The sequence below is a fragment of the Nomascus leucogenys genome, chromosome 4 (genome assembly GCF_006542625.1).
Source record: "Nomascus leucogenys isolate Asia chromosome 4, Asia_NLE_v1, whole genome shotgun sequence".
NCBI classification, from domain to species: Eukaryota; Metazoa; Chordata; class Mammalia; order Primates; family Hylobatidae; genus Nomascus; species Nomascus leucogenys.
In genome coordinates, this window is record NC_044384.1 from 112,408,136 (window position 1) to 112,431,525 (window position 23,390).

General features: G+C 48.8%; 3 protein-coding genes across 17 annotated transcripts in view; 1 reads left to right on the plus strand and 2 right to left on the minus strand.

The window, feature by feature from the left end:
• The window catches only part of TTC21A (tetratricopeptide repeat domain 21A), a 31,190-nt gene extending 29,288 nt beyond the window's left edge, over positions 1-1,902 (minus strand). For all 3 annotated transcript variants that reach the window (XR_004029787.1, XM_012497640.2, XM_030812089.1), the window contains exons 1-2: positions 1,563-1,902; positions 214-343 (exon numbers count right to left, since the gene is read on the minus strand). Coding sequence is in view for 2 of the 3 variants with exons in the window: in XM_012497640.2 (XP_012353094.2) it covers positions 214-343; positions 1,563-1,886 (454 nt within the window). In the remaining variant the exon portion in view is untranslated. The remainder of the gene's footprint in view (positions 1-213; positions 344-1,562) is intronic.
• On the plus strand, positions 1,775-13,123 carry GORASP1 (golgi reassembly stacking protein 1). Of its 10 annotated transcripts, none has more exons than XM_003256873.4 (9): positions 1,775-1,947; positions 5,869-5,949; positions 6,547-6,750; positions 8,381-8,467; positions 8,606-8,736; positions 8,980-9,178; positions 10,022-10,172; positions 10,632-10,784; positions 11,037-13,123. In XM_003256873.4, exons 1-9 carry the CDS (start codon positions 1,885-1,887, stop codon positions 11,288-11,290), a joined length of 1,323 nt encoding a protein of 440 aa, XP_003256921.1. In that variant the 5' UTR covers positions 1,775-1,884; the 3' UTR covers positions 11,291-13,123. The 10 variants fall into 10 exon arrangements, with proteins under 10 accessions (XP_003256921.1, XP_030667956.1, XP_012353133.1 ...); XM_030812096.1 differs by having other exon boundaries at positions 8,606-8,695; positions 9,029-9,178; XM_030812097.1 differs by having other exon boundaries at positions 1,799-1,947; positions 6,321-6,750.
• The window catches only part of WDR48 (WD repeat domain 48), a 43,799-nt gene continuing 33,528 nt past the window's right edge, over positions 13,120-23,390 (minus strand). Inside the window, exons 15-21 of one of the 4 annotated variants that reach the window (XR_004029788.1) lie at positions 21,554-21,659; positions 20,469-20,556; positions 19,770-19,805; positions 18,096-18,172; positions 15,720-15,912; positions 14,368-15,133; positions 13,126-14,301 (exon numbers count right to left, since the gene is read on the minus strand). Coding sequence is in view for 2 of the 4 variants with exons in the window: in XM_030812090.1 (XP_030667950.1) it covers positions 15,038-15,133; positions 15,720-15,912; positions 18,096-18,172; positions 19,770-19,805; positions 20,469-20,556; positions 21,554-21,659 (596 nt within the window). In the remaining 2 variants the exon portion in view is untranslated. Of the gene's footprint in view, positions 15,134-15,719; positions 15,913-18,095; positions 18,173-19,769; positions 19,806-20,468; positions 20,557-21,553; positions 21,660-23,390 lie in introns of all 4 variants that reach the window. The other 3 variants (XR_004029789.1, XM_030812090.1, XM_003256874.3) reach the window with 3 other exon arrangements.

Here is a 23,390-nt window from a genome sequence, read left to right on the forward strand (position 1 = left end):
CAGAGCAGGGATAGTGAGCGCTCTGAGGTCTCAAAAGTCAACTAGATATGGATTACGTAGACCTCTGTGGATTCCCGTGGGAATCCAGCCGCTGAGTGTGAAACTGTTTTTATGGGACCATAACTAGGATACAAGGAGGCATCCAGGTGGAGCCAGAGTGTTAGGGCCGGGCTAGTGCCTGGGGTCACAAGACCAACACTGCCAAGTCCTTACCTTCTTTGAGGACTCCATAGGCTTTAAAGAACTTCAACACAGGGTCATTGCTGAATTTTTCCAGGCCCACAGCTGCAGCCTGCTGCACATGGTGGAAGTATTTTTCCTGGCTATAGTAAATGATCCCAGCCTGTATGAAGGAAGACACAGCTGCAACAGCCCAGTCCCTTCTCTGTCTCTGTTCTGTCCCAGATGGGATGAGACCTGCTCCCTTCCCTATCCCCTGCTCCTCCTCAGTTCTGCAAAGGGAAGAGGAAGAGGAAACATTCAGGCCTCATCCTGTCCTCTAACAGCCCTGGGAGCAGCTCCATGCAGTTTTCCCAGGAAAGAGTTTGGAGGTGTTTGGGGGATTACCAACAGATTCTGGTTCACCTGTGATGGGGAATTCAACCCAGGCTTTGTCTTAGGAAGGGAATAAGGGGGGAAAAATGAGGACAAGTAATAAGAAAAATTATACCAATTGTAGTTACAAGTTATTATGGGCTTCATATCCACTATCCTATGCATGGTCCTCTCAGTATCTTTCACAGCTAAGGAAGCTTAAGCCCATGGAAACTATAGCTTGACAAAGGGGCTGAGATTTTAAAGCTAAGTTTCACTTCCCCTAAGGTTTGTGGGCGCTAGGTTGGGAACAGATGTGGTTGGACTGTAAACATCCTCATGGGCCATATGAAAGAGCCCAGACACCATCCTAAGGGTAACAGAAAGCAGAATGGTTTTAAGGCGAGAGATGTTTTCAGATGTGCATTTTTGCAACAACCACTCTGGCTGCTTTTGCATGTGGGGGGCGTGTGCCGTGGTGGCAGCAGGGACTACCGATGCTGAAGAGTGCCAGAGCAGAGAAACCAGATGGGAGGGAGGCTGTTGCAGGCGCTCAGGGGGAGAGATGGTGCTGGTTCTGGGCTAGAAGATAAAAAGATAAAAAGAAAACCTAGGAGACATCAAGGAGCTGGCATTTCTTGTAGACAGGATTAGAAGACGAGTATAGGGAAGAGGTATGAGTTAAGGCTAGGAGATTAAATGGTGAAGCCACCAACTGGGGTGGGAGACGCAGGCGAGAGTGAGCTGGGTGGAAGAAGAAGGGATGATGACAAGAAGAGATAATGATAGTGATGGGATGCGCTGGTTTGGGGTAGCTCAAGAACCGGGGATGCTAATTTGGGGCTCAGGGTGCGCAGAAGCCACCGGAGAAGACGCCCTTGCCAGGGAGAGTGGGGCAAGAAAGGGCAGGACCACCTGATATAACTGAGGACAGCGAAGGGTGGCAGGAGAGTAGCAGGGCACGAGGTCTCTGCGTCAGGGGCGGGGAGTCACGAGGGAGCGGTCGGACAGCGCCCAGGGCCACGCACCATAAGGGAGGAGTCATTGCTGCTCATCTCGGGCCGCTCGCAGCTCCGAGTCCGGGTCTGGTGGGGCGGTGCAAAGCCGGATTCCCGAGGCAGGGTCGTGGGCACTCTACCGCGGCTGGCGGTTGAAGGCGTAACAGTCCTTGGAAACCGAGCTGCTAGCCGGTTGCTAGGAGCCTCAGTGTCTGGAGTGGGAGGAACAAAGCGCCTCACGTCACAAGGCGCAGGAATCGAGCGCCGAGAGAGCGAGTCCGTGCTACTGGCCCCAGGTCGGCCCGGGTAGGCGCAGCGGGACTGGACCTGGGTGCCGAGCGGAGCCGCTGCCATGGGCCTGGGCGTCAGCGCTGAGCAGCCCGCAGGCGGCGCCGAGGGCTTCCACCTCCACGGGGTGAGTTGCCGCCGCGGCGCCGGTGACCTTGGCGGGGCGCCCGCAAACCCGCGCCCGGGCGTCCGGTCGCCGGCTGGCTGGCGACTGCGGCGGGGTCCTGGCCCGAGTGTTTCCGCGTGGGTGGCGGGCGGTGCCCCCTGCCCGGTGGGAGCCGCCAGGGAGAGGCGGCCTCGCAGGACTCCCGGACCCTGGCTAGTCTGCGGCTGCGGTCGGGCCCAGCGCCCGCCCCAAGTGCCAGCAGTGCCGGAAGCGGAGCGTTTTCCTGGTCGGGCCGCCGGGAATGGCGCTCCTCCGGGGTGAAGAATGCACCACTACCAGTCCGGACGCAATCGTGCACTTAGCACACATTTACGCTCGCCTGCCGCGGGCCGCTCTCCGTGCTGGACCTGAGAAGAGAGTCAGCCACGCCGAGGACAGTCCCAGGGGCCGGGGTAACCGAGTGGATGCAGCTGCGGAGGAGCCCGTCGGCGCGCGTCCTGCCAGTCGTAGGGTCATAAGGGCTTCCGAGGGTAGAGGACCGGTGCAAACCAGCCACGGGATAGTGGGGAGCGGGAGGGCCGGGAGAGTGCTGCAGAATCCTCGAGGAGAGCGTTTGCAGCTGGGGAGGGTCCCAGCCTTTAGATGCCGCTACATGGAGGTCTGGGCGAGCAGGCTTCCGGAAAGTGGAGACGGAGTGGGGTTCCTAGAACGGAGTGTGCTGTGAAGGTGAGGAGAGGGGCCCGCAGCCGGATGGAAATTTGTGCCTGCGGTGAGGGAAGGGCTATAATGTAGGTGAGAGAGGCTGGGGGTCTCTGACCCCGGAGCGCTGCGGGGAAGAGGCGTCCCTGCACCCCCCTTTCCCTAGTGAAAGGCAGCTGGATGCAGAGATGAGTGGAGACAGGCAAGTTTGTCGGTCTGTGGGTTTTGAAGGTAGGGTCTGTTGCCAGCTAACCACATGAGAGGGCTAAAAGTTTCTTAACGTGAAAACCAGGCTGGCTTGGAGAACCCAGAGTTGACAGGATTTGTGCTTGGGAATGGGCTTTCTTATGGTGAGACACCAACAGCAAGCGTGGACAGTGGAATGCATCCAGCCAGGAGCGTCTTCCAACAGGTTTGATTAAAGGCAAAGGAACTCCGGATATTGGCAAGAGGAGGGGTGGGGCGATGATGGGAGCTTCGAAGACGGGAGGGGCCTGCCTGATGGAGAAGGACAAATCGGAGAGGGACCAGGGATCAGAGGTTGTCAATCACAAAAATACAGTTTTGAGCTCCTACTCTGGCAGGCAGAATTCCAAGGCTCTAGAGATGAAGCAGTGAACAGAACAAACATGGTCCCTGTTCTCCTGGAGCTGACATTTGGATGATGGTAGGGAAAGAAGGGAAATGAAAAAATACATGGTAGGTGGTAATTACCAGTGATAAAAATAAAGCAGGTTAAGGGGATACAGAATGGTGAGTGGGTGCTATTTTTGATAGAGTGGTCAGGAAGGGCCTCTTCTCAAGTCACATTAGAACAGATGCTTCTGAAGGAAGTAAAGAGTGGACAATACACATATTTAGGAGAATAGTAGTATTCCAGGCAGAAGGACCAGCTTGTGCAGAGGCCTGGAGGTAGGTTGTGCTTGTGTGTTTGAGGAAATGCCAGGTGAGGCTGGTGTGCTTGGGTGGTGTGGCCAGTGTGAGGAGGAGACCAGAGCAGACCATGTAGGACCTTGCCTGTTGTCCTGAAGATTTAAGATTTTATTCTGAGATGTAGAACCATCAGGAGGTTTTAAATGGAGGAGTGGCATGACCTACTTACATTTGACAACATTGAAGAACAGCTGTGCTGCATTCTAGAAATATTGGCACCTCGCTGTGTGCCCAATACTTTGGAGAAGTCGCTGCCCTCAGCGAGCTTAGAGTAGTGGCAGATTCACCAGGAAACAGCTGTTAGGAGAGGGCAGTGGTTAGGGGGAGGGCTCTGGGTTGGATTTCCTGGGGTCAAATTACTGAATTACTGAGTACTTGGTCTCATCTGTCATTTGAGGTTATTAAAAAGGTTAAATGATACATAAAACAGGTGAGGTGGTGCCATCCCCTGGCACTCAGCCAACCAGCCCTTAGTAAGTGTAAGCTGTGATCACTGTGAGTTCCATTAGGTTCCCTGATTGGGAAAGATAGGGTGGGAGCATGAGGAAAAGCAGTACTATAGGGCCGTGGGGCAGGCTGTGATGGGAGCCCCTGAGGGAGCTGGATGGCAGGCAGTGGTTTCTGCAGGGGGAGCAGTACAGTGGGCAGCCGCATAGATTATTTCAGCTGCGGAGCCATAGTGAGTGGTGATGAGGCCCCAGCTGAGAGAAGTGGAGTGTAGCCAAGCAGAGGACAAAGCCACAGGACAGGGTGGTGGAGGTACTGGGTGGGTCAAGGAGGCCAGACCTGGGGCCTGAGCCTCTGGACCTCATTCATGATGGAGAGCAGCTGACATGCAATACTGGGGAGTGGGGAGGGGAGTAGGCAGGCACCTGACGTGGAGTTATTTGGAAGTGGCCCTGATTAGGGAGGGGCACTGTCCCCAAGCTGTTCCTGAATAACTGTCCTGTCCTGTGGTTTTTGAAAGATCCCCTCACCCCAAGGGTTAGAGGGCAGGGCCCAGAGCTCCCCTGCAGCGGGGCCTGGGAGCAGCTTGCCTACTGGGCCAGGCCAACTAGGGCCAGATCTGATTTCTGGGCTGCACTCACTCCCTTTGGAAGCCATGGCAGCTTCTGGAGGTGATAAGGAGGGGCTCAGTTGGTGATGCTGCCAGAAGGGATCCTAATTCAGGGGCAAACTGGCCTTGATCCCAGCAGTTTGTTCTCAGCCTAGTCTTCATGAGCTCTCTTTCAGGTTGGGGAATCCAAAACTGGAGGGGCTGGTGTGTAGCAGGAGACACAGGGCCTTTCCCATGAGGAAGCAGCAAGAGCCTAGGTCCTGTGCCCTCTGGGCTGGGTCTGGCTGCTGTCCACGCCAACAGGTCATCAAATGCCCGCAGCCAAAGGCCTGAGGGTGTGGGCCCATCTTCGGGTCTAGGGCCTTGGGACAAAGCCTGCATTGTTTAAGCCAGGCTCTGTAAATGGGGCTTTTGGGATGGATTTCTGCCACAGCCTGCAAAGCCTGGTTGTTGTGCTTTTGGGGACAGCAGTGAGGTGGGGAGTTCAGGGAGGGGCAGGGAGCACCCTGGGAATGGGAATGCTTCCTGGAGGAGGTATCCTGCACAGGCATGGAGGCTACACTATGAGGCTGGTAGGGCAGCTGAGCCACTGGGAGCTCCTCAGTCCAGAGCCAGGCTGTGGGGATTGGCACTGCCCACTCACTGGGCTCCCTGGCTCAGGCCCAGTTCTACCGCTGGGGTCTGCTTCTCTGCCAGTGGCTTTCAGTACCTGCTGGACTGAGCCTGGGCCTCCCACCCCAGAGGCTGGGGTGCAAGCTGGGATCTGGCTGCAAGCTGCCTTTCCCACTCCTCTTTCTGGGTACAGCCCTGGGTGTATCCCTCCCGAGGCCTGCCCACTTCCACTGCACGTCAGGGCCCTCCCTTCTTGTCCATTCTAAACCTTTCTGGTAAACCCTTTTGGCTTTCTGGCCAACCCTAGCCCAGCCCTCTGGAGCAGCATTCCCACAGGCCTGGGCCAGCCTGTCTCCATACTGCCTCCTGGGAGCCCCTAAGGATGTCCTGGGCTATGAGCCATTTCTGAAAACATCTGTGGATCATAATCAGGAAGGAGCCATTTTCCTAAGAGGAAAATTTGTGCCCATGAAGGTAGCAAGAGGCCATGGAGTGAACCTTGAGAATGCCCAGAACAGTTCATGCCAGGCATGTGTTCTGGCTGGCACACTGGGAGTGCTGATGGTTCCTGAAATGGGGGAGAGGACTACTTGGAGAGTCCCAGGGTTGGTGCAGTGACTGTGGCCTTTGCTGTGGGACAGGTGCAGGAGAACTCCCCAGCCCAGCAGGCGGGCCTGGAGCCCTACTTTGACTTCATCATCACCATTGGACACTCGAGGCTGGTGAGTTCCCCAACCTGCCTCTGCTTTGCTTGCTTGTGTGTGTGTGTGTGTGTGTGTCTCCATCTGTCTCACAGGGGTCCACAGTCTACCCTTCCCTCCCTTTTTTTTGAAAGGGAGTCCCAGCCCTGTCTCCCCTTCTTCCAGGGCTGTACTCAGAGCCTGACTGGGGCCCTGCCCAATGCTCAGCTTCTGAGCTCTCTGGGGTGGACAGAGGACAGATGGCCTCTTGGAGGTGGCCACAAGGCCCAAGGGGCCTGCCTCCTGGGGCGTGAGGGATATGAGGGCCCTGGCCAAGGGGCAGCTGAGAGTGGGGCAGCACTGGAATGCTGTGGATCCGGGAGGCTTTTTGCTTGCTTTGTTTTTTCTGGCAGGCTGAGGAAGGTTTGGCAGTGCTTGGGGAAGGTGGGGGTCCCAGTGGCTGCAGGCTCAACCCTGGTCTGTGAACCTGGCCCATCCACTACCTTGGCCCATCCCCACAATGACCTTGCTGAGGGCTGCTGCCCACTAAGGCCCTTGCCCCATCTCAGGCCCAGACTTGTCTGAGGGTCCTAGCCTGGGCATGAGGTGGCCTTGGAGTCAGCCCCACTGCCCCCACAGAACAAGGAGAATGACACCCTGAAGGCACTACTGAAAGCCAATGTGGAGAAGCCCGTGAAGCTGGAGGTGTTCAATATGAAGACCATGAGGGTGCGCGAGGTGGAGGTGGTGCCCAGCAACATGTGGGGCGGCCAGGGCCTACTGGGTGCCAGCGTGCGCTTTTGCAGCTTCCGCAGGGCCAGTGAGCAGGTGTGGCATGTGCTGGTGAGTGTGGGGTATGGCAGGGCAGGGTGTGTTGGAAGGATGAGTTTACTGGGGCAGGTCTGGGTGTGGGCAGGGTGTGAGGGTGGGACACACAGGAGTGGGGTGGGAGCCTTGGAGCAGTGGCCAGGGAAGACTGAGGGCAGGATGTGGTCTCATTCCAGTGTCCCAGAGAGGGCAGCTCATTACTACCTGAACAGTGTATGTTGCTTCCTGTTAGCCATGATTTTGGGTACTTTCTTACCTTCTATACCTAGGTTACTTAATTTGAAAGGTAGAAATACCATCTACTGGAATGGTGGTTGGATTGCTGGAGTGCTGCTGCTTTTATTATTCTGTGTGTCTCTCTGTGTATGCGTGCACGCCCGCGTGCACACGCGCGCACACACACACACACACAGCCATGTGTTGCATGACAACGTTTCAGTCAACCACGGACTGCATATACAATAGTGGTCCCGTAAGATTATAATACCATATTTTTACTGTATCTGTTCTATGCCTGAATGTTTAGACACACAGATACTTAATTGTGTTACAGTTGCCCACAGTACTCGGTATAGTAACATGCTGTGCAGGTTTGTAGCCTAGGAGCAATAGGCCATAGCATATACTCCAGGTGTGCAGTAGGCTATGTGTAGGTTAAGTTCACTCTATGATGTGTGCACAACAATGAAGTCAACTAACAATGCATTTCTCAGAATATATCCCTGTCATTAAGCAACGTGACTGTAAATATACTGTTTTTTCTGGTATATTGTTATATGATCAATCCATATCTTAATGAACCTCAGTGACCAAGCTGTCATAGATGTTAGTCTGTCCACAGACACACGTGCACACCCAACACCTGTGCCCATTGATGGTATCTAAGTTCTTGAATGCTCAGTCCTGTAGCCTGGTGGAAGGAGGGTGCTCTGAACTAGAAGTTGGCTGGTTTGTTTTCTAGTCACTTATTTTTCTCACTGACTTCTTGGGAGAGCCTGGCCAAGTTTCTCAACTTTCACAGCCTGCCTTAATCTGCCCATGAGGTTAAGGGGACTGATGATGCAAATTCCTTTGCATTTCCCAGGGAGACTGGGAGATTGGAAGTGGTGGAACTTTCCAAGGGAGAAAGGAATCCTTATTTGTACCCAGTTTTGCTCATTGCCCTCACTTCCAACCCCTAGGGGTCTTTAGCCACATGCCTGCAGCAGAAGCAGCAATGTAGTGGGTGCTACTGTAGCCAAGGTGTGCTTTTCTTCTTTTCATATATTTATTTTTCTCAGTAACCCTATCATTAGGTACTGTGTATCTTACTTTTAATTGTGGGGAAACTGAGGCTAGGAGAGGTTCAATAATGTGTTTACAGTCATGTAGCTGGGCAGCTGGAGCCGGGAGTTGAGCCCAGGGTCAGATTCCAGAGCCTGGTGCTGAGCCTTATCATGGTACTGCCCTCTGCTGGACAGGCTGTAGACCTGGGGGAGGTAGGGGAATGGAGGGGTGAAATGAGGGAGCATGGGCTTGAAGCCCTGCTTAGGGACAGAGGACAAGTGTCCCACTCACTACCTCAAGAGGCAGTTCCCCCTGCCCTTTCCCATCCCCCAACCCTACCTCTAGTAGCACGGCCAGTGGTCTGTGGTTCTTTCACCAGGATGTGGAACCATCTTCACCTGCTGCCCTTGCCGGCCTGTGCCCCTATACAGACTATGTGGTTGGTTCGGACCAGATTCTCCAGGAGGTGAGGAACCCGCAGCTTGCCCCTCCCCAGACCCTCTGGATGTGGTGTGAAGAGAAGGGTGCTGTCCATGAGAAGTGTCTGGTTTTGTTGACGCTTTAGCCCTGGAAGCAGGCCTCAGGTGCTATGCATTTCTCACAGTCCGAGGACTTCTTTACGCTCATCGAGTCTCATGAGGGGAAGCCCTTGAAGCTGATGGTGTATAACTCCAAGTCAGACTCCTGCCGGGAGGTGACTGTAACTCCCAACGCAGCCTGGGGTGGAGAGGGCAGGTACTTCGTGGGGTTGGAGGGCTGCAGGGCCAGGCGGGTGGGGCCTGACCATTGGGCATGGACCTCAGAGTTCTATGGTGGAGATGGAGGAGGGTTGGGCCCTGGGCCCAGGGATCCTGAGCCTGACCAGTATTTCAGAAGTACCCTTTTCAGCCCCCTTATTGCTGGTAGTAGGTGGGGATAGCAAAGGTAGGGAGGGCCATGGGACAAGCCCCTGGATTGAATGTTTCTGGCCTTCGGCAGTCTGGGATGTGGCATTGGCTATGGGTATCTACACCGGATCCCAACTCAGCCCCCCAGCTACCACAAGAAGCCACCTGGCACTCCACCACCTTCTGCTCCACCACCTGGTGCCCCACCACCTGATGCCCTACCACCTGGACCCACCCCCGAGGACTCTCCTTCCCTGGAGACAGGTTCCAGGCAGAGTGACTACATGGAGGTATGTGGGGAGAATCTGCAGAGGTATGTGGGGAGAATCTGCCAACTGGGAAGACAGAAGACTCTAGAGGCTGCCCTTGGGGAGCCATCAGCAACCCTCCCCAGGGGCCTGTGGGGCCTTTGTGATCTGAGAGGCCCCTCTACTTCTGGGACCCAGTGGGAGCAGGCAGGCCATGCCTGGAGCAGTGAAACTCACTTTTGGCTTTCCTGCCCCTTGGGTCTAGAAGTGAGGGTGGAGGTGAAGCACCAGTTGTCATCTTCATTTCATGAGTGGGAAACTGAGGCTCAGAGATGGGTGCTTGCTGTGAGTTGTGGCAAAACTGGACAAAGGGCTAGGCCTTCAGAGCCACAGTTGGGATGGTTGTCTGGCCAAGTCTGCAGGGAAGTGCTGGCCCTGCCTTCACAGCTGATGAGTGGGTCCTCTGAGAGCACCTTTGGGCACTGGGCTAGTGCCTGGGGTCTAGGCCAGGGAGTGTTCAAGGATGTTCTCCAGGTGTGCCTGAATTCAAGGAAGCCCCTCTCTTCTTGTGAGTCATTGATGGGGCAAAGGGAATGTGTCAGGGCCAGGTGGGCACCTGGGATTCCTTGTCTGAGTGCAAAGGAAGGAGGGAGCAAAGAGTGCTCCCTCTCAGTGCCAACACTGCAGGGAGGCCAGGCCAGGCCCCTCAGGCCTGACTTCCTATCACCAATAGAAGAAGGGGTGGCTTATTAAGGCCATTTCCTTTCTTCAGGCAGAGCAGTGCTCCTGGGACAAGTGGGGACTGGTGGTTAGGTTGGACTGCAAAATTCTTCACCTTGAGGCACTGTCCTGATTGTCCCCTACCCATTTCTTCTTCTTTCCTAGGCCCTGCTGCAGGCACCTGGCTCCTCCATGGAGGATCCCCTTCCTGGGCCTGGGAGTCCCAGCCACAGTGCTCCGGACCCTGATGGACTTCCCCATTTCATGGAGACTCCTCTTCAGCCCCCACCTCCAGTGCAGCGAGTCATGGACCCAGGTACTGGGCAGGCCCTGGAGAGGAGTGGGCCCCAGGCTTGGGGCTGGACTTTGGCAGCTATGTCAAAACTTTCCCCAGGCCCTGCTGACCCCTCATATCTCATGTACACCAAGATATTTAATAGTTGCATATCATCCAATCTAGTGTACAGATGGGGAGTCTGTAGTCCAGAGCAGAGAGGTGGCTTCCTTCAGGTCACACAGCAAATTGGAGACAGAGCAGAGTCTAGGTCCACTGCCACTGTGCTATTCCCATGATGACCAACTCCAGGCCCCTTTCTTTCCTCAGAAACAGGCAGTGTGGGAACCTCTTTGAGGTCGGGTGAGGGGTATCACCAGGGGCTGAGGACATTACAGTCTCACAGGCTGGGTCAGATGCCCTAGGCAAGGTGAGCCCAGGGTGCTGCTTTCCAGCAGTCAGGGTTTCATGCTGGCAAAGAACTGCACCACCCTCCCTTAGGCTTCCTGGACGTGTCGGGAATTTCCCTCTTGGACAACAGCAATGACAGTGTGTGGCCCAGCTTGTCCTCTTCCACAGAACTGACCACCACAGCTGTCTCAACCTCAGGGCCAGAGGACATCTGCTCCAGCATCAGTTCTCATGAGCGGGGTGGTGAGTGGCCATCACCTTCCGAAGTCCTCTGGGAAGGACCCCGGGTTGTTGGGAAGGCTGCCCTCAATTCCTCAGCTGGGCAGAAGCGGGCCATTGGGTTGATACAGCCACACCAAGGCATTTGTACACTCCATCTCCAATCCCCCATCAAACCTGGAGTGGCAATGGGGGGCGGTCAGTGGGGTTACTGGCCCTATACACCATGGCCCTAGGTTCTTGCAGGCCTCCTCAGCCTGATCTTCTGTGTTGCAGGTGAGGCTACATGGTCTGGGTCAGAGTTTGAGGTCTCCTTCCTGGACAGCCCAGGTGCCCAAGCCCAGGTGGACCACCTGCCTCAGCTGACTCTTCCTGACAGTCTCACCTCTGCAGCCTCACCAGAAGATGGGCTGTCCGCCGAGCTGCTTGAAGCTCAGGCTGAGGAGGAACCAGCAAGCACAGAGGGCCTAGATATTGGGACGGAGGCTGAGGGGCTGGCCAGCCAGGCCCAGATCTCTACCACAGAATAACACCCTGGGCTGTGACAAGGCCCCTGATGACATTTCATGAGGCCCAGATGTGGGCAGGTAGCCCGGGCTGCACTATGCGGTCAGCTGCATGCTGATCCTAGCCCTGTGCCTGATCCCAGCCCTGTGTGTTCAGCTTTCTAGGCTGTAGCTCCAAGTGATGTGCAGGGACTTCTGCTGGCAGGGGGCTTCTGTGTCCACTCAGACTCTACTTCTAGTGTCCAAGAGGTAACCTCCCAGCATTTATCCTGCCTGATAGTCCTGGCTTTGGGGGTTTCAAACAAGTCTTTCTGGGGTAGTAGAGGGCTGGGAGCAGCACCCCAAATTGTTTTATAGGAGCTGGGGTAGGAGAGGAAGGATTCTTTGCTGCTTCGGTGGGGCATGAGGCCTCAGTGGGTGGTTAGAGGGGGCCATGGGCCTTGTGGGAGGACATCTTTTGGCCATGTACCCTCAGGTCCAGTACTTGGTCCTGCTCTGGTCACTGGGGCTGCCCAGGAGGCAGCAGGTTCTGATCATAATCCAATGTGAAGATGAAGTGAGAAAGGAAGGGGTTGCTGTCCAGTGTTGGCCTGTCGCTTTGATTCTTCCTGCACAGCTCAGCCCAACCCATCTGTACTGGAAGGGACCCTGGAGCCCTGGGACCACCCCCTTTCAAGTCCCAAACACTGAGTCCTCTGTCATGTGTCCTTTTCCCTAGGCTACAGTACTACACTTGGCTCAGGCTGGTCACCATGCTAGTCACAGGAGGGAGAGAGAGGCAGTGTACTTGCCCCCCTCTCCTGGAGGGAGGTGGGTTGGAAATTCTAGGCCCTTCAGCAGAGACCCATTTGTGCCCAGACCACAATATTTCTTCTTCCTCAGGGCCTACATGCCACAGACCTGTATCCCCAGTGGCAACTCCTGTTAGCTCCCAAACTTAAACAGTGATCTCTTCTAAATACACAAGGCATCTACCCAGCCCCAATAGTGAATAAAAGTCACAAATTTAAGTTCAACACCCTAAGCAATTTCTCAAAGCCAGTCTACCTGACTAGGTCTATCCCCACACGGTTCCCAACCCCAAGGGGGAATTAGGGGAATAGATTAAGAGTAGGTAAAGACCCTTTTGTTCTTTCCTGTTGTAGGGGAGGAAGCTGTTCTCCCCACCCCAGGTGCCTTTGGAGGTTAAGGCTAGGTTAGGCCCTGCACTCCATCTGGGGACGGCCCCTCATCACCTGAAGTCCTCTGCTGTGTTGACTGGACCCTCACTTCCCACACTGCTAATTACTATGAAAGCTGCCTCTGGCCTCGTCTTCTAGCCTGTGCCTAGTTGAAAGTCTCACCCTTACAGGATCATTTGTAATCCTGGTGTACATGCAGGGAACTCAAGCTGTGTCAGGTATGCAGGACGAGGAATGTCTGCTCTGGGGGGCACAGACCAACTATATGGAGGGAGGGTCCCAAATCAGCAAACCCTTCATTTAAAGCAAACCCTTGTCAAGCCTACCAGAGCAGCTGATACATGCATAACAGTGAGGCACTGTGTCCTGGATCGTCTGGGAGCCCAATGTCAAGTCTGCAGGAATGCAGGAAGTAGAACAGAATCGCCACAGGACTGTTCTGGGGCCAGCTTCCCTTAACTCTGTAGCCTTGCAGTCTGACCTAAAGTTGCCCTCACCCGAAGGTTCTGGCCCTTCCCTCCCTCACTTTTACTTTCCCTTCCCCCATAAGTTGGAGGATAAAATGGGTATCAATGCTAATATTTCCAGGGAGAACATGAAACCAGAGGTTTCTTTCTCTGTAATCTGCTATGAAAGAAAATAACAAATGAAAATAAATGTGTACTACACTTCGAAATATTTTAACTAAAGCCTTTATTCTATACAACTGTGAAATACAGATTTTTACCCTTTTGGCATTGCAGACTGTCAAATTTTCTGGAAACTGTATTACGGTTTGACTGGAGGGAAAGAAATACAATCATGCTGGGGGTCAGATCTATGACAGGAGGGGAATGCAGCCACCCAAGGCTTAGCACACAGGGCAAAATGACCCAGCAAAACCCATTTTTTTGCTCAAAGGCCCCTTGGGCAAACACAACTGAGGGCTGGTAAATAATTTTTTTTTTTTTGCCATTAATTCACAACTATTGCTAAAAAATGTGCACCAAAAGCGCACTGTTGTATCCAACAGATAGAAAGGACTTTTAAAAAAAAGAAGCTGGTTGCTCTCTGAAGAAGGGAGAAAGACCATTTCAACTTATTAGAAATGTGGCCACGTCTTTGCTCACTTCTTCGAAGTGCAGGTGGCAATGGCCTGTCCAGTTTCCAAAGGAAGCTGACTAGCAATGAGGGAACCCTGTCTCTGCAGTTGTGCGATCAGAGTATCTTAAATAGTAAGGTATGGACTTAGGCCCATCAGCTGCCCCCAGCCGAACCTGTGAAGATGTAGAAAAGAAAAAACATTCCCTGCCTCCCTCCCTAGTCCCTGCTATGGTGGAGGCAGGCCACACACAAGCTAGGGAGGCAACTGGACTGGAATCAACTGCCCTCTGAAGGCACTTGTGCTTCTGGCTTCATACAGGAGGCTTGTCTTACAGTTTTATGGGGGTGGACCATTGATTTACTCTGAATACAAATGACCTTGGGGAGAATCCAAAGTATTTTCTGCCAAAAGTAGAAGTGTTTATCCCCAATAAGTTACATTCTATACAAGATCCAAATGATTCTATGAAACTGTTAGATTGTTAGAACAGTGAAAAGATCTGGATACAGGTACAACAAAAACCTGCATATAAAACTTTGGAAAAACAAATATGTATACTTCCAGGATACGAATATCAAATTAACTCACTATGATCTCCCTTTATTCTGACACCATAAATTTTAGGTAACATTTGAATGAAACTGAAATTTCATCATGGTCTTAAGTTTTGATGGTGTCATGCTGCTCATCCAGAGCAAGAACCTGTGGTCTCAGCTCGCTTTGTGTAAATAAAACTGGACACAGTGGAGGAAGGAGTGAAATGGCTGCACCTCCCTGGGGCTGCCACAAAGCCAGGACATCATGGGAGGTGCAGCATCGCTAGGCACGGGCTGCACAAACTCTGGCCCAGCAGTCCAAGTGCTATGATCCAGCACCTGGAATTTCAACAGATCTTCCTACAAGAACACATCTGAGATGCAATATTAAAAACAAGCCCAACATTAATCCTTTATTATGAAATGGGCTGGTTCTCAAATTGTACAACAGCAAATTCCCATTAAAAATAACTGTCTTAAACGGTGAAAACAATTTGATTTTTTTATATGACAAACTTGGAAAAAGCCTTCATATCTATTGCATGAATGGAATGTACTCTTTTAGAAAAGCTACAGAGTGTGTGGGTTTGAAGTTGAAACAGACAGTTGTGGCCCGACCGAGGTGTCTCTAACAAGTGTTAACGGACAGATAAGGTCCTTTGAAACAAAAGGAGGAAGCAAAGTCTGCACTGGCCTGTTGTCAGTCTTCTGTACATCTTGAAAGGCATAGTCTGCTTGGGGCTCTTCTGCTCTTGCACTCTGCTTCCCTGGGGACAGCTTAATCTACACATGGAGACTGGTTTCTATATTACATCTCGATTAGTCACTTCAATTGAAAGATAATCTCGGTCCATACCAAATCAGCCGTTAGAAGTCTTGCTCCCGTTGGGGCTCAGTGGGCTTCCTAGGACTACTCTTGGGGCCATAGAGGAAGGTCGTAAATGAATACCCAGGAGCATTAGCCCACCCTTCACGTGGACTTCTGACGGTAATGGAGGGTGAGGTCTCCACCACTCTTCCATATGAAGTGTTTCACTGTTCGAAGGTCCATATTTGGATCCAAAACCTGAATAGCCAAAATTAAATTTAAAAATTTCAAAGTCTCTAATATCTAAAACCTTTATCATTAACTCAGGGACTCTCATCAGGTGATCCAGCTTGCTCACTCCTCCCCTATGCCTGGTATCCAATTCTTGCTGTCACAGCTTCCATGCATGCGGGAATGAAATTGGGCTTAGTGAGATGTACATCTTTTGTGACTATGCCAGAAACACCAGGCCATCTTTCAGCCATTCCTCTGAGGATATGTTTTGAGTGCATCTTGATTTAAAAAACAGTTCTGCCATTTCTCCGCACACCTTCACTCTAAATCATAAACTAACATGGCACATGCTGCTTTGCAAATCAGGAAGACCATGTGTCTTTTTCTTGTCAGAAAAAAAAGCTACCAGCACATCCACATTTGTCTATGTATCCCTTCTCTGAAAATCACCCCAGCAGTAAAAAGGAGCTTCAGGGTGGGCTTTAGGTGGGAGAGGCCCAGGGCTCCTTAGAGCCCCTCTAAAAGTAGAAGCCCCCCACCCAAAGGCATGTAACTCTTGATGAGCACCAGCACTGGAAAAATTGGGGCTGTAGTCCTCCAGTCCACTTACCTGGTCCTGGCACAAAAGTTCAATTTTCTCCTCTGCCAACACAGCAATATCTTCTTCTTTTTCTTGTTCTCCTGGTTTTTCATTATTAGAAGAGCTAGTGGTTTGAGACTCATTATCCAAGTTGATAATTTTTTCATAAACATGTTCCATAACTTTTCGGACTTGGAGCATGTCACTAGCAGAGAGTCTATCTCTGTAAAAAAGCAATGGCATATTGTGACATCAGGGAAATCACTAGATATTATTTCTTCCATATTATTTTTCTTTGATGCAAACATTTTATAAAGATGAAAAATAAACCAATAAATGTTTTTAGTCATTACCTTAATCCATTTTTAGAGCTGCCGAAAGATTTTCTACAGTGTCCTTCTAAGACACAGTTTATGTACAACTAAATAAGATTAATACATGTTCTTAAAACTTAGATATACAGGCCAGGCGTGGTGGCTCACGCCTATAATCCCAGCACTTTGGGAGGCCAAGGCAGGTGGATCACTTCAGATCAGGAGTTCAAGACCAGCCTGGCTAACCAACAGGGTGAAACCCCGTCTCTACTAAAATACAAAAAATAAGCTGGGCATGGTGGTGTACGCCTGTAATTCCAGCTACTTAGGAGGCAGAGGCTGCAGTGAGCCAAGATCACGCCACTGCACTCTAGCCTGGGTGACAACAGAGCGAGACTCCATCTCAGAAAAACAAACAAAAACACTTACATATACATACATAGTAGCCTTCTGGGTTTTATTGCCTTGAATACTTTCCCAGAACCTGGGCAAACTAAATAATTCCGGAAAGGCAGGCAGCTCCCAGTGCTTACCAGGGTCCGACACTCTTAGTGCTCAATTTTCCCTGGGCTCTCCTCCCCACTGCCATGCCTTCAACTAGCACCTGTGAGCAGAGAATGCCTGAGTCTAGACCTTGAGTCTCAACCTGTTCTAAACCACAAACCCAACAGCTGGTTGGGTATCTTCAGTTGGATGTCCTACAGGCACCTCAAACTCTATGTCCCAAACTAGACTCATCAACACCCTACTTCTGTATCTCTGATAACAGTCAATAACTATTACACCAAAAAACTAAGGCTTACGCTCTGAAAATCATTTGAACTTCAGTTGTTAAATCTATCTGAAGTGATGTCTAGGACTCACTTTAAAATAACTGTGTGTGTGTGTGTGTGTGTGTGTGTGCGCGCGCGCGTGTGTGTGGAGAGGTGGGTGCGAGGGCAGGTAGAGGTATAGGTGAAGCAAAATGTTTAACAAGGTATTGATAATTACTGAAGCTATCTGATGGGACGATGAGGGCTCACTAGCTTCTTTCTATGTAAGTTTGGAAATCTCTATAACAAAAAGGTTTAAAAATTTTTTTATTTTATTTGCTAGAATATACATATTGTTCATAGTTTAGCATCCCATTACTACACTACTAAAATTCTTCTCTTGGGTCTCCCTGGACCATATCCCACACTGACTCAAAAGTTTCTGGTGTTTTAGTCACTGCACGCTCTATGGCTTGGCATTCAAATCCAACGTCAACAAAACCTTTAACTGCTTTTCCAATTTACCTCCTAATATCCCCCTGCTGCCCCTCCATCCCATGCTGCAGGTGCATGGGTCCTCACGTTACTTTCCACTATCTTATGCATGCTCCCTCTTCCACATCCCTGATCACACTGTGTCCTGGACTTGGAATATCTATCTTTTGAAGTTCTACCAATCATTACATGTCCAACTCAAATTCCATGTCCTTCAAGAAGCCTTTCTGGGAAGCTCCAGCCAAAAGCTCATTTATTTCTCTCACTCTCATTATTCCTTAAGTATCCATAAAAGCAACTATTATATACAGGTTGGGTCCTAAACTGTGAATTAAGGCAACAGACAAAATGTGTGTTTTATCATTTTTTTCTTAGATACAGGGTCTCTCTCTGTTGCCCAAGCTGGAGTGCAGTAGCATCATCTTTGCTCACTGCAGCCTCAAACTTCTGATGATCCTCCTGCGTTAGCCTCCTAGCTAGCTTGGACTACAAGCGTGTGCTCCCATGCCCAGCTAATTTTTTTACTTAAATCTTTTGTAGAGACAGGGGGTCTCACTACGTTGCTCAGGCTGGTCTCAAACTCCTGGCCTCAATTAATCCTCCCACCTCACCCTCCCAAAGTGTTGGGATTATGGGTGTGAGCCACTGTACCTGGCCTTATTTATTTTTGAACACCTGTAGTCGGCCAAAGTTGGTATCTGGTAAGTGGTTTAATTGTATAAACTTTGAATATTATAAAATCAGCCTTAGATCTGGTATTTGCTTCCTTTGCTATAAAAGCAATTATAAGGAAAAGGAATTCTCTCTAGTAGTTAATTAGATCAAGAAACCACATATTTACTTACTTTTTTAAGGTTTTTGCTCCTGAAGATGCATGAGGTTGGAGGTAGAAAGGAATTTTGTTGAATTTGGGCATATTTTTCTGAAACAGTAAAAGTTAAAAAGGTATAATAGTTTCTATTAGTTGATAAATGAAAATAATGTTAACAGGAAAACATGACTTGCAAGTAATAATTATCTTACAATTAAAAGTGACTTTCTATGAAATGTATAGTAAGCTATCAAATTACCTAAGTCAGCCTTCGAGAAAATTCATCAGAAAAATATATGTAACATTAGAGGTAATATGAAATTGTAGCATGGCTCTTCTTAGATAACAGTACAAGGTATTAAAGGGAAACAAACTTTAATTTTTTAAGCCATATAAACCAAAATCTCAATTCTACATTAAAATATTGGAGCTGATACCTAAAGGCCCAAACAAAAACTTAAGTGTCTTGAGAGAAACCCACAGCATTCACCTTTGAGCAAAGCCACACATTCTGTGCTGGTGAGGCCCATCATCCAACTGAAAAGGCCAATCAAAGTCCTCCCATTTTCTTTCCCTCTGACATCAGAGTGAGGTCTGAGGTGTTAAGAAAGAGTGGAAACTTCAGCCAAGAACCCAGATGTCTACCATGAAGTAAACCACATTCTTAGATGAAGGATAAAATTACGTGGTCATCTTTTCTCAGGGTATTAATTCCCTCCGAGCCTCCATGTCACATCCTGTCTGGATGTCTCCTCTCAAGAATAAGCCACAGGGCTAAAGTCAGCAATGCATCCCAGGTGAGTTTCACACTCAGAGAAATTAGTGGCTTATGGGGTGCTTGGGCATAGAGAAGACCATGGAATATCCATCAGGTGTCACATTGGCTTTAAGTCTTAGAGGTGTATCCGGGACAGAAAATAAAGTTTCTGAAGGTTCTAAAGATTAAATTCCTTTTCATATGGCTTTAGAAAGATACAAGATAGATCAACAGTACATAAGAGAGTCTAGAAACAGACCTATGTGTATACAGAAATTTAGTACATGATAAACATAGCATCCCAGATTAGTAGAAAAAGGACAGATTTTCAATAAATTGTGCTAGCACACTAGCTGTCCCTTTGGAAAAAGTCAGAATCCTACTTCATACCAAACAGAAGACTAAATTCTAATAGATTAGAGAGCTAGACATAATTATCATAAAAGAACTAGAAGAGAATATAGGAGAATATTTTTGTTACTTTGGAGTAGGAAATACCTAAACAAGACATGAAACTAAGAGCCATCAAGGATCAATTTGATTATATAAAAAGTAAAACTTTTCACCTGGCAAAAGGAACAAAGTGAAAATTTAATTGAGAGACACAGATAACAGTTAAAGGGTTAATATTCAATATAAAGAACCACCCCACAAATCAGTAAGAAAAATGACCCAATAGAAAAATGGGTAAAGAATACAAACAGGTAATTCACAGAAGAAAAACAAATGGCCAATATGAGAAGATGCTTAACCTCACTATTAATTTGTTTTTAATCCACATAAAAATAATGAGATACTATTTGCCTATTTTTTAGCAAAGATTAAAAGTATCCAGTGTTGGTGCAGGTGTGGGGAAATGGGCACTCATACACTGTTGGTGAGAATGTAAACTAGTACAGCCTTTGTGGAGGGCAATTTGGCAGTATCTATCAAAATTTAAAATGTGCATACCCTTGGATCCAGCAATTCCACTTCTAGGAATTTATCCTAAAAAGTACACAAAGATATATGTACAAGGATGTTCACTGCAGCACTGTTTGTAATAGAAAACATTGGAAACAACCTAAATGTCCATTAATAGGGGATTGATTAAATAAATTATGGTACATTTATACAGCAGAATCTTACACAGTCATTAAAAAGGAATGATTCACATGTACAGACATGAAAAGATGTCCAGGATACATTTTTTTAGGTGGAAAAAAAGTTGCAGAACAGTATGTGTAAGAGATTTTGTGCAATATAAAATGAACTGTAGACACATCTATGTACACAAATAATATATGCTTGTATGCAAAGAAAAACGTACCGAAGGCTATGCATTAATTTATTAATAGCTGTTACCTCTGGGAGGAAGGATAAGGAGTGAATGGGCAAGAATGAATGCTTGGGGAAGAGATGAGAGCTTCATTCATTTATTATTTTATTGAATAAGCATATATTATTTTTATAATTAAAAACCAACAAAGCTAGATATATAAATAATTATCAGTACTATTTCTGCAACTTTGGAACTGCAAGGAAGCAGATGGGGATTCCACTTCGGAGTCTAGCTTTTATTAAGGTTTAGGATTATAATGTCTAAAGCAGTTCTTAATTTCATAAGTTGCAAAAAAATAAAAGAGCAAAGTGGGAGTGGAGGATACTTACATCCACAGTGATGTCAATTACCCATTGTGGCACTGTCTCATTAAGAAGCATAGACTCAGTCTCACCCCCGGAATCTCGGCAGAGCAGCCTAAACATAATCCATCAAGTAGTAAGTAACCCAACAAGCACAGATGTCAAAATCACTGTCAACAAATATTAGCGGGAGGAACCCTCACGGTTTTCATGTAGGATAACCACCACTTGACAGCTGAGGAAATAAAGTACAGCCTGGGAAGAATGACTCACTCAGCTAAAAGGGAAAGCAGGCCCTAAAATCAGGCCCCCAAATTCCAAAGCCAAGCATACACTACAGCTGCTTCTCGGAGTCCTTGGGTGATGATAGGAAACCTGGGTGCAAGCAAAGCACTCAGTAAAGGTCCCCAGCTAGTGCCACAGTGCATGGCAGAGACTTTCACATGCAGTGGAAGTCAGAATATTTCTGGTAACCACTCAGGAAACTATCAGAAAGATAGATAATCCTGCACTCAAGAATAAGACAAGCATGTCTTATTCTTTCTTTCTTCTGGCACCTATAGACTAGTAAGCTCTCCCCTGGCTCTACCAGGACCTTGCTGGCAACCTGGAGGTGAACCGGTCCAGCCCTTCCCTGAAGGGCCCCACACATAACTGTCTGGCACCCCAGGCACTGTCAGCGTCAGCCTCAACAGTTCCCAGGAGCAGCCCAGTTCATCTTGGCTGGACCAGCCTAAGGAAAGTAATGTAATGTACTCTGAAGCTCTTCTGTGGGCAGGGAATTCTAGTGGTATCATCTGTTGCTTGACCCTTGCAGTCACACGGACAAAGTGAAGGAAAGTGAGAATTTCCTACAGAAACCAATAGAGAAGCTGCTTCGAGGCAAAGTATCCTACCTCATTCTAACACTAGAGTTTCTCCTCCCAATTAGAATGTGGTCTGACAGCAGCAGACATTTCACTATCTCATGGACATGGGATGCTTCCAATCCCTGGCATCCCTAGAATTTAATAATAAACTATTTCTAATATCGAAATATTGAGTTTGAGTCGACATTTCTTAGCAAATGGGATACCTTCTCAGGCAGAACCTCTGGTCTTTCTTACCCATACCTGAACAGTGTGCGACCTCCAGCTTCACCAAAGATCACGGGTGTGTGTGGGGGCACTTGAAAATATCCATTTCCTTTCTGCACTCGGTTCTCCTGCTCCCCATTTACTAGGAAAAGATGCAGGTGGTGTTAATATCAGAGTTAGTGCTAAAAACACAGATTCTAAACATTTTACTCCCACAAGCTTCAAACACTGCAAGATTAAATTCAAATGTCCTCTAAGTCCACCAGAGTTAGAAATAAAGGTTAAAAACAAGTTAAATTTCTGAAAATAAGAAACACAGCAACTTGTGGTATATTTCATGGAAAAAATGACTATATTTTAGAGGATTTTAATAAAAGAGATTAATGTCTGAGATTCAGAACAAAAACATAACCAGCTACTTCAGCCACAAGGAAGTCTAGGACAGCCTGTATATAAACGATGATCTAGGGTTTTTTTTGTTTTTGTTTTTGTAGAACACCAAGCTCAGAAAAATTTCTCGAGGAAAAAAAAATTACATTTAATGGCAGCCATAACTAATGACAGAAGCATTTGTGAAAAAATCCTCAAGGAGTCCACAATTTTGCTTTTATTGTTCTCTGCAGATTTCCTTTCCACTGTTGTTTTTCTTTGAGACAGGGTGTCATTCTTTTGCCTAGGCTGGAGTGCAGTGGCGTGATCACAGATCATTGCAGCCCCAACCTCCCCTGGCTCAAGTGATCCTCCCACCTCAGCCTCCTGAATAGCTGGAACTATAGGCACACACCACCACACCTGGCTAATTGTTTACATTTCTTGTAGGGACAGGGTCTTGCTATATTGCCCAGCATGGTTTCAAACTCCTGGGTTCAAGGCTGCTCGGCAGAGCAGCCTAAACATAAGCCATCAAGTAGTAAATAACCCAACAAGCACAGACGTCAAAATCACTGTCAACAAATATTAGAGGCCTCCCAAAGCACTGGGATTACAGGTGTGAGCCACCACGCCTAGCTCCATTCTGCTTTCTTCATAAACTTTTGACCCAGCACAGGTGACACCAACTCAAGTGCCAATTTATTCATGACACTTTCCTCATCAAACTGGAAGCATCTGACCCCCTGAAATCCTATAGCATTTGTGGAACCTCTCTCCTAGCACCTAACTCTTCTGTCTCAGAATGCTTTCTATAAGTAACTCTCTGCCATACCAGAACATCAGCTCCTGAAGGACAGGGACCATACCCATGTGTCTTTAGTACCCCCACCTGAAACTTGGTAAGGGCCCCTGAATAGTAGAGCTGCTCACCAAGCACCATCTGAACAACTCCAGAGTGTCCACTGAGTATGCTGCAGGTGCTGTGGTCTGAGCTCTGGATGAGGAGGTAGCTATGCCCTGCCCTGCCTTTCCCATGCAGTCTGATGTTAAGGATGACATGATTTCTGGTGATGTCTTCCTTATATTCCTCACTCAAAGCCTAGATCCAAAGGGAGCATGACTATACCACTGTTTTGATAACTTAATCCTTATTGCTTATTTGGGTCTGAGAGTATCCCATCTAACTGGAAATGATTTGCCCACAGCAACATAGCTGTTAAGCAGCAGAGTCCACCCCAGAACCTAGCTTTCTTGACCCTCTGTGGAAAGATTTTTCCATCAGTTTCTTTGGCTCAAAGTCCACTGTACAATTCTGACAGGGATCAAAGTGTGTCAGGTGATGTGAAAGAAAAGCCACCATGGGTGGGGCAACAGCACCCTCTCTCTGACAGGAACATCAGAAGACTGGTTTTCAAGGAAGGATGTCATCCTCATGTGAGAGATTTAAATTCCACATATCATTATGGGTGAATCTGACAGCCAGAACAAAGTCCCTGGCAGG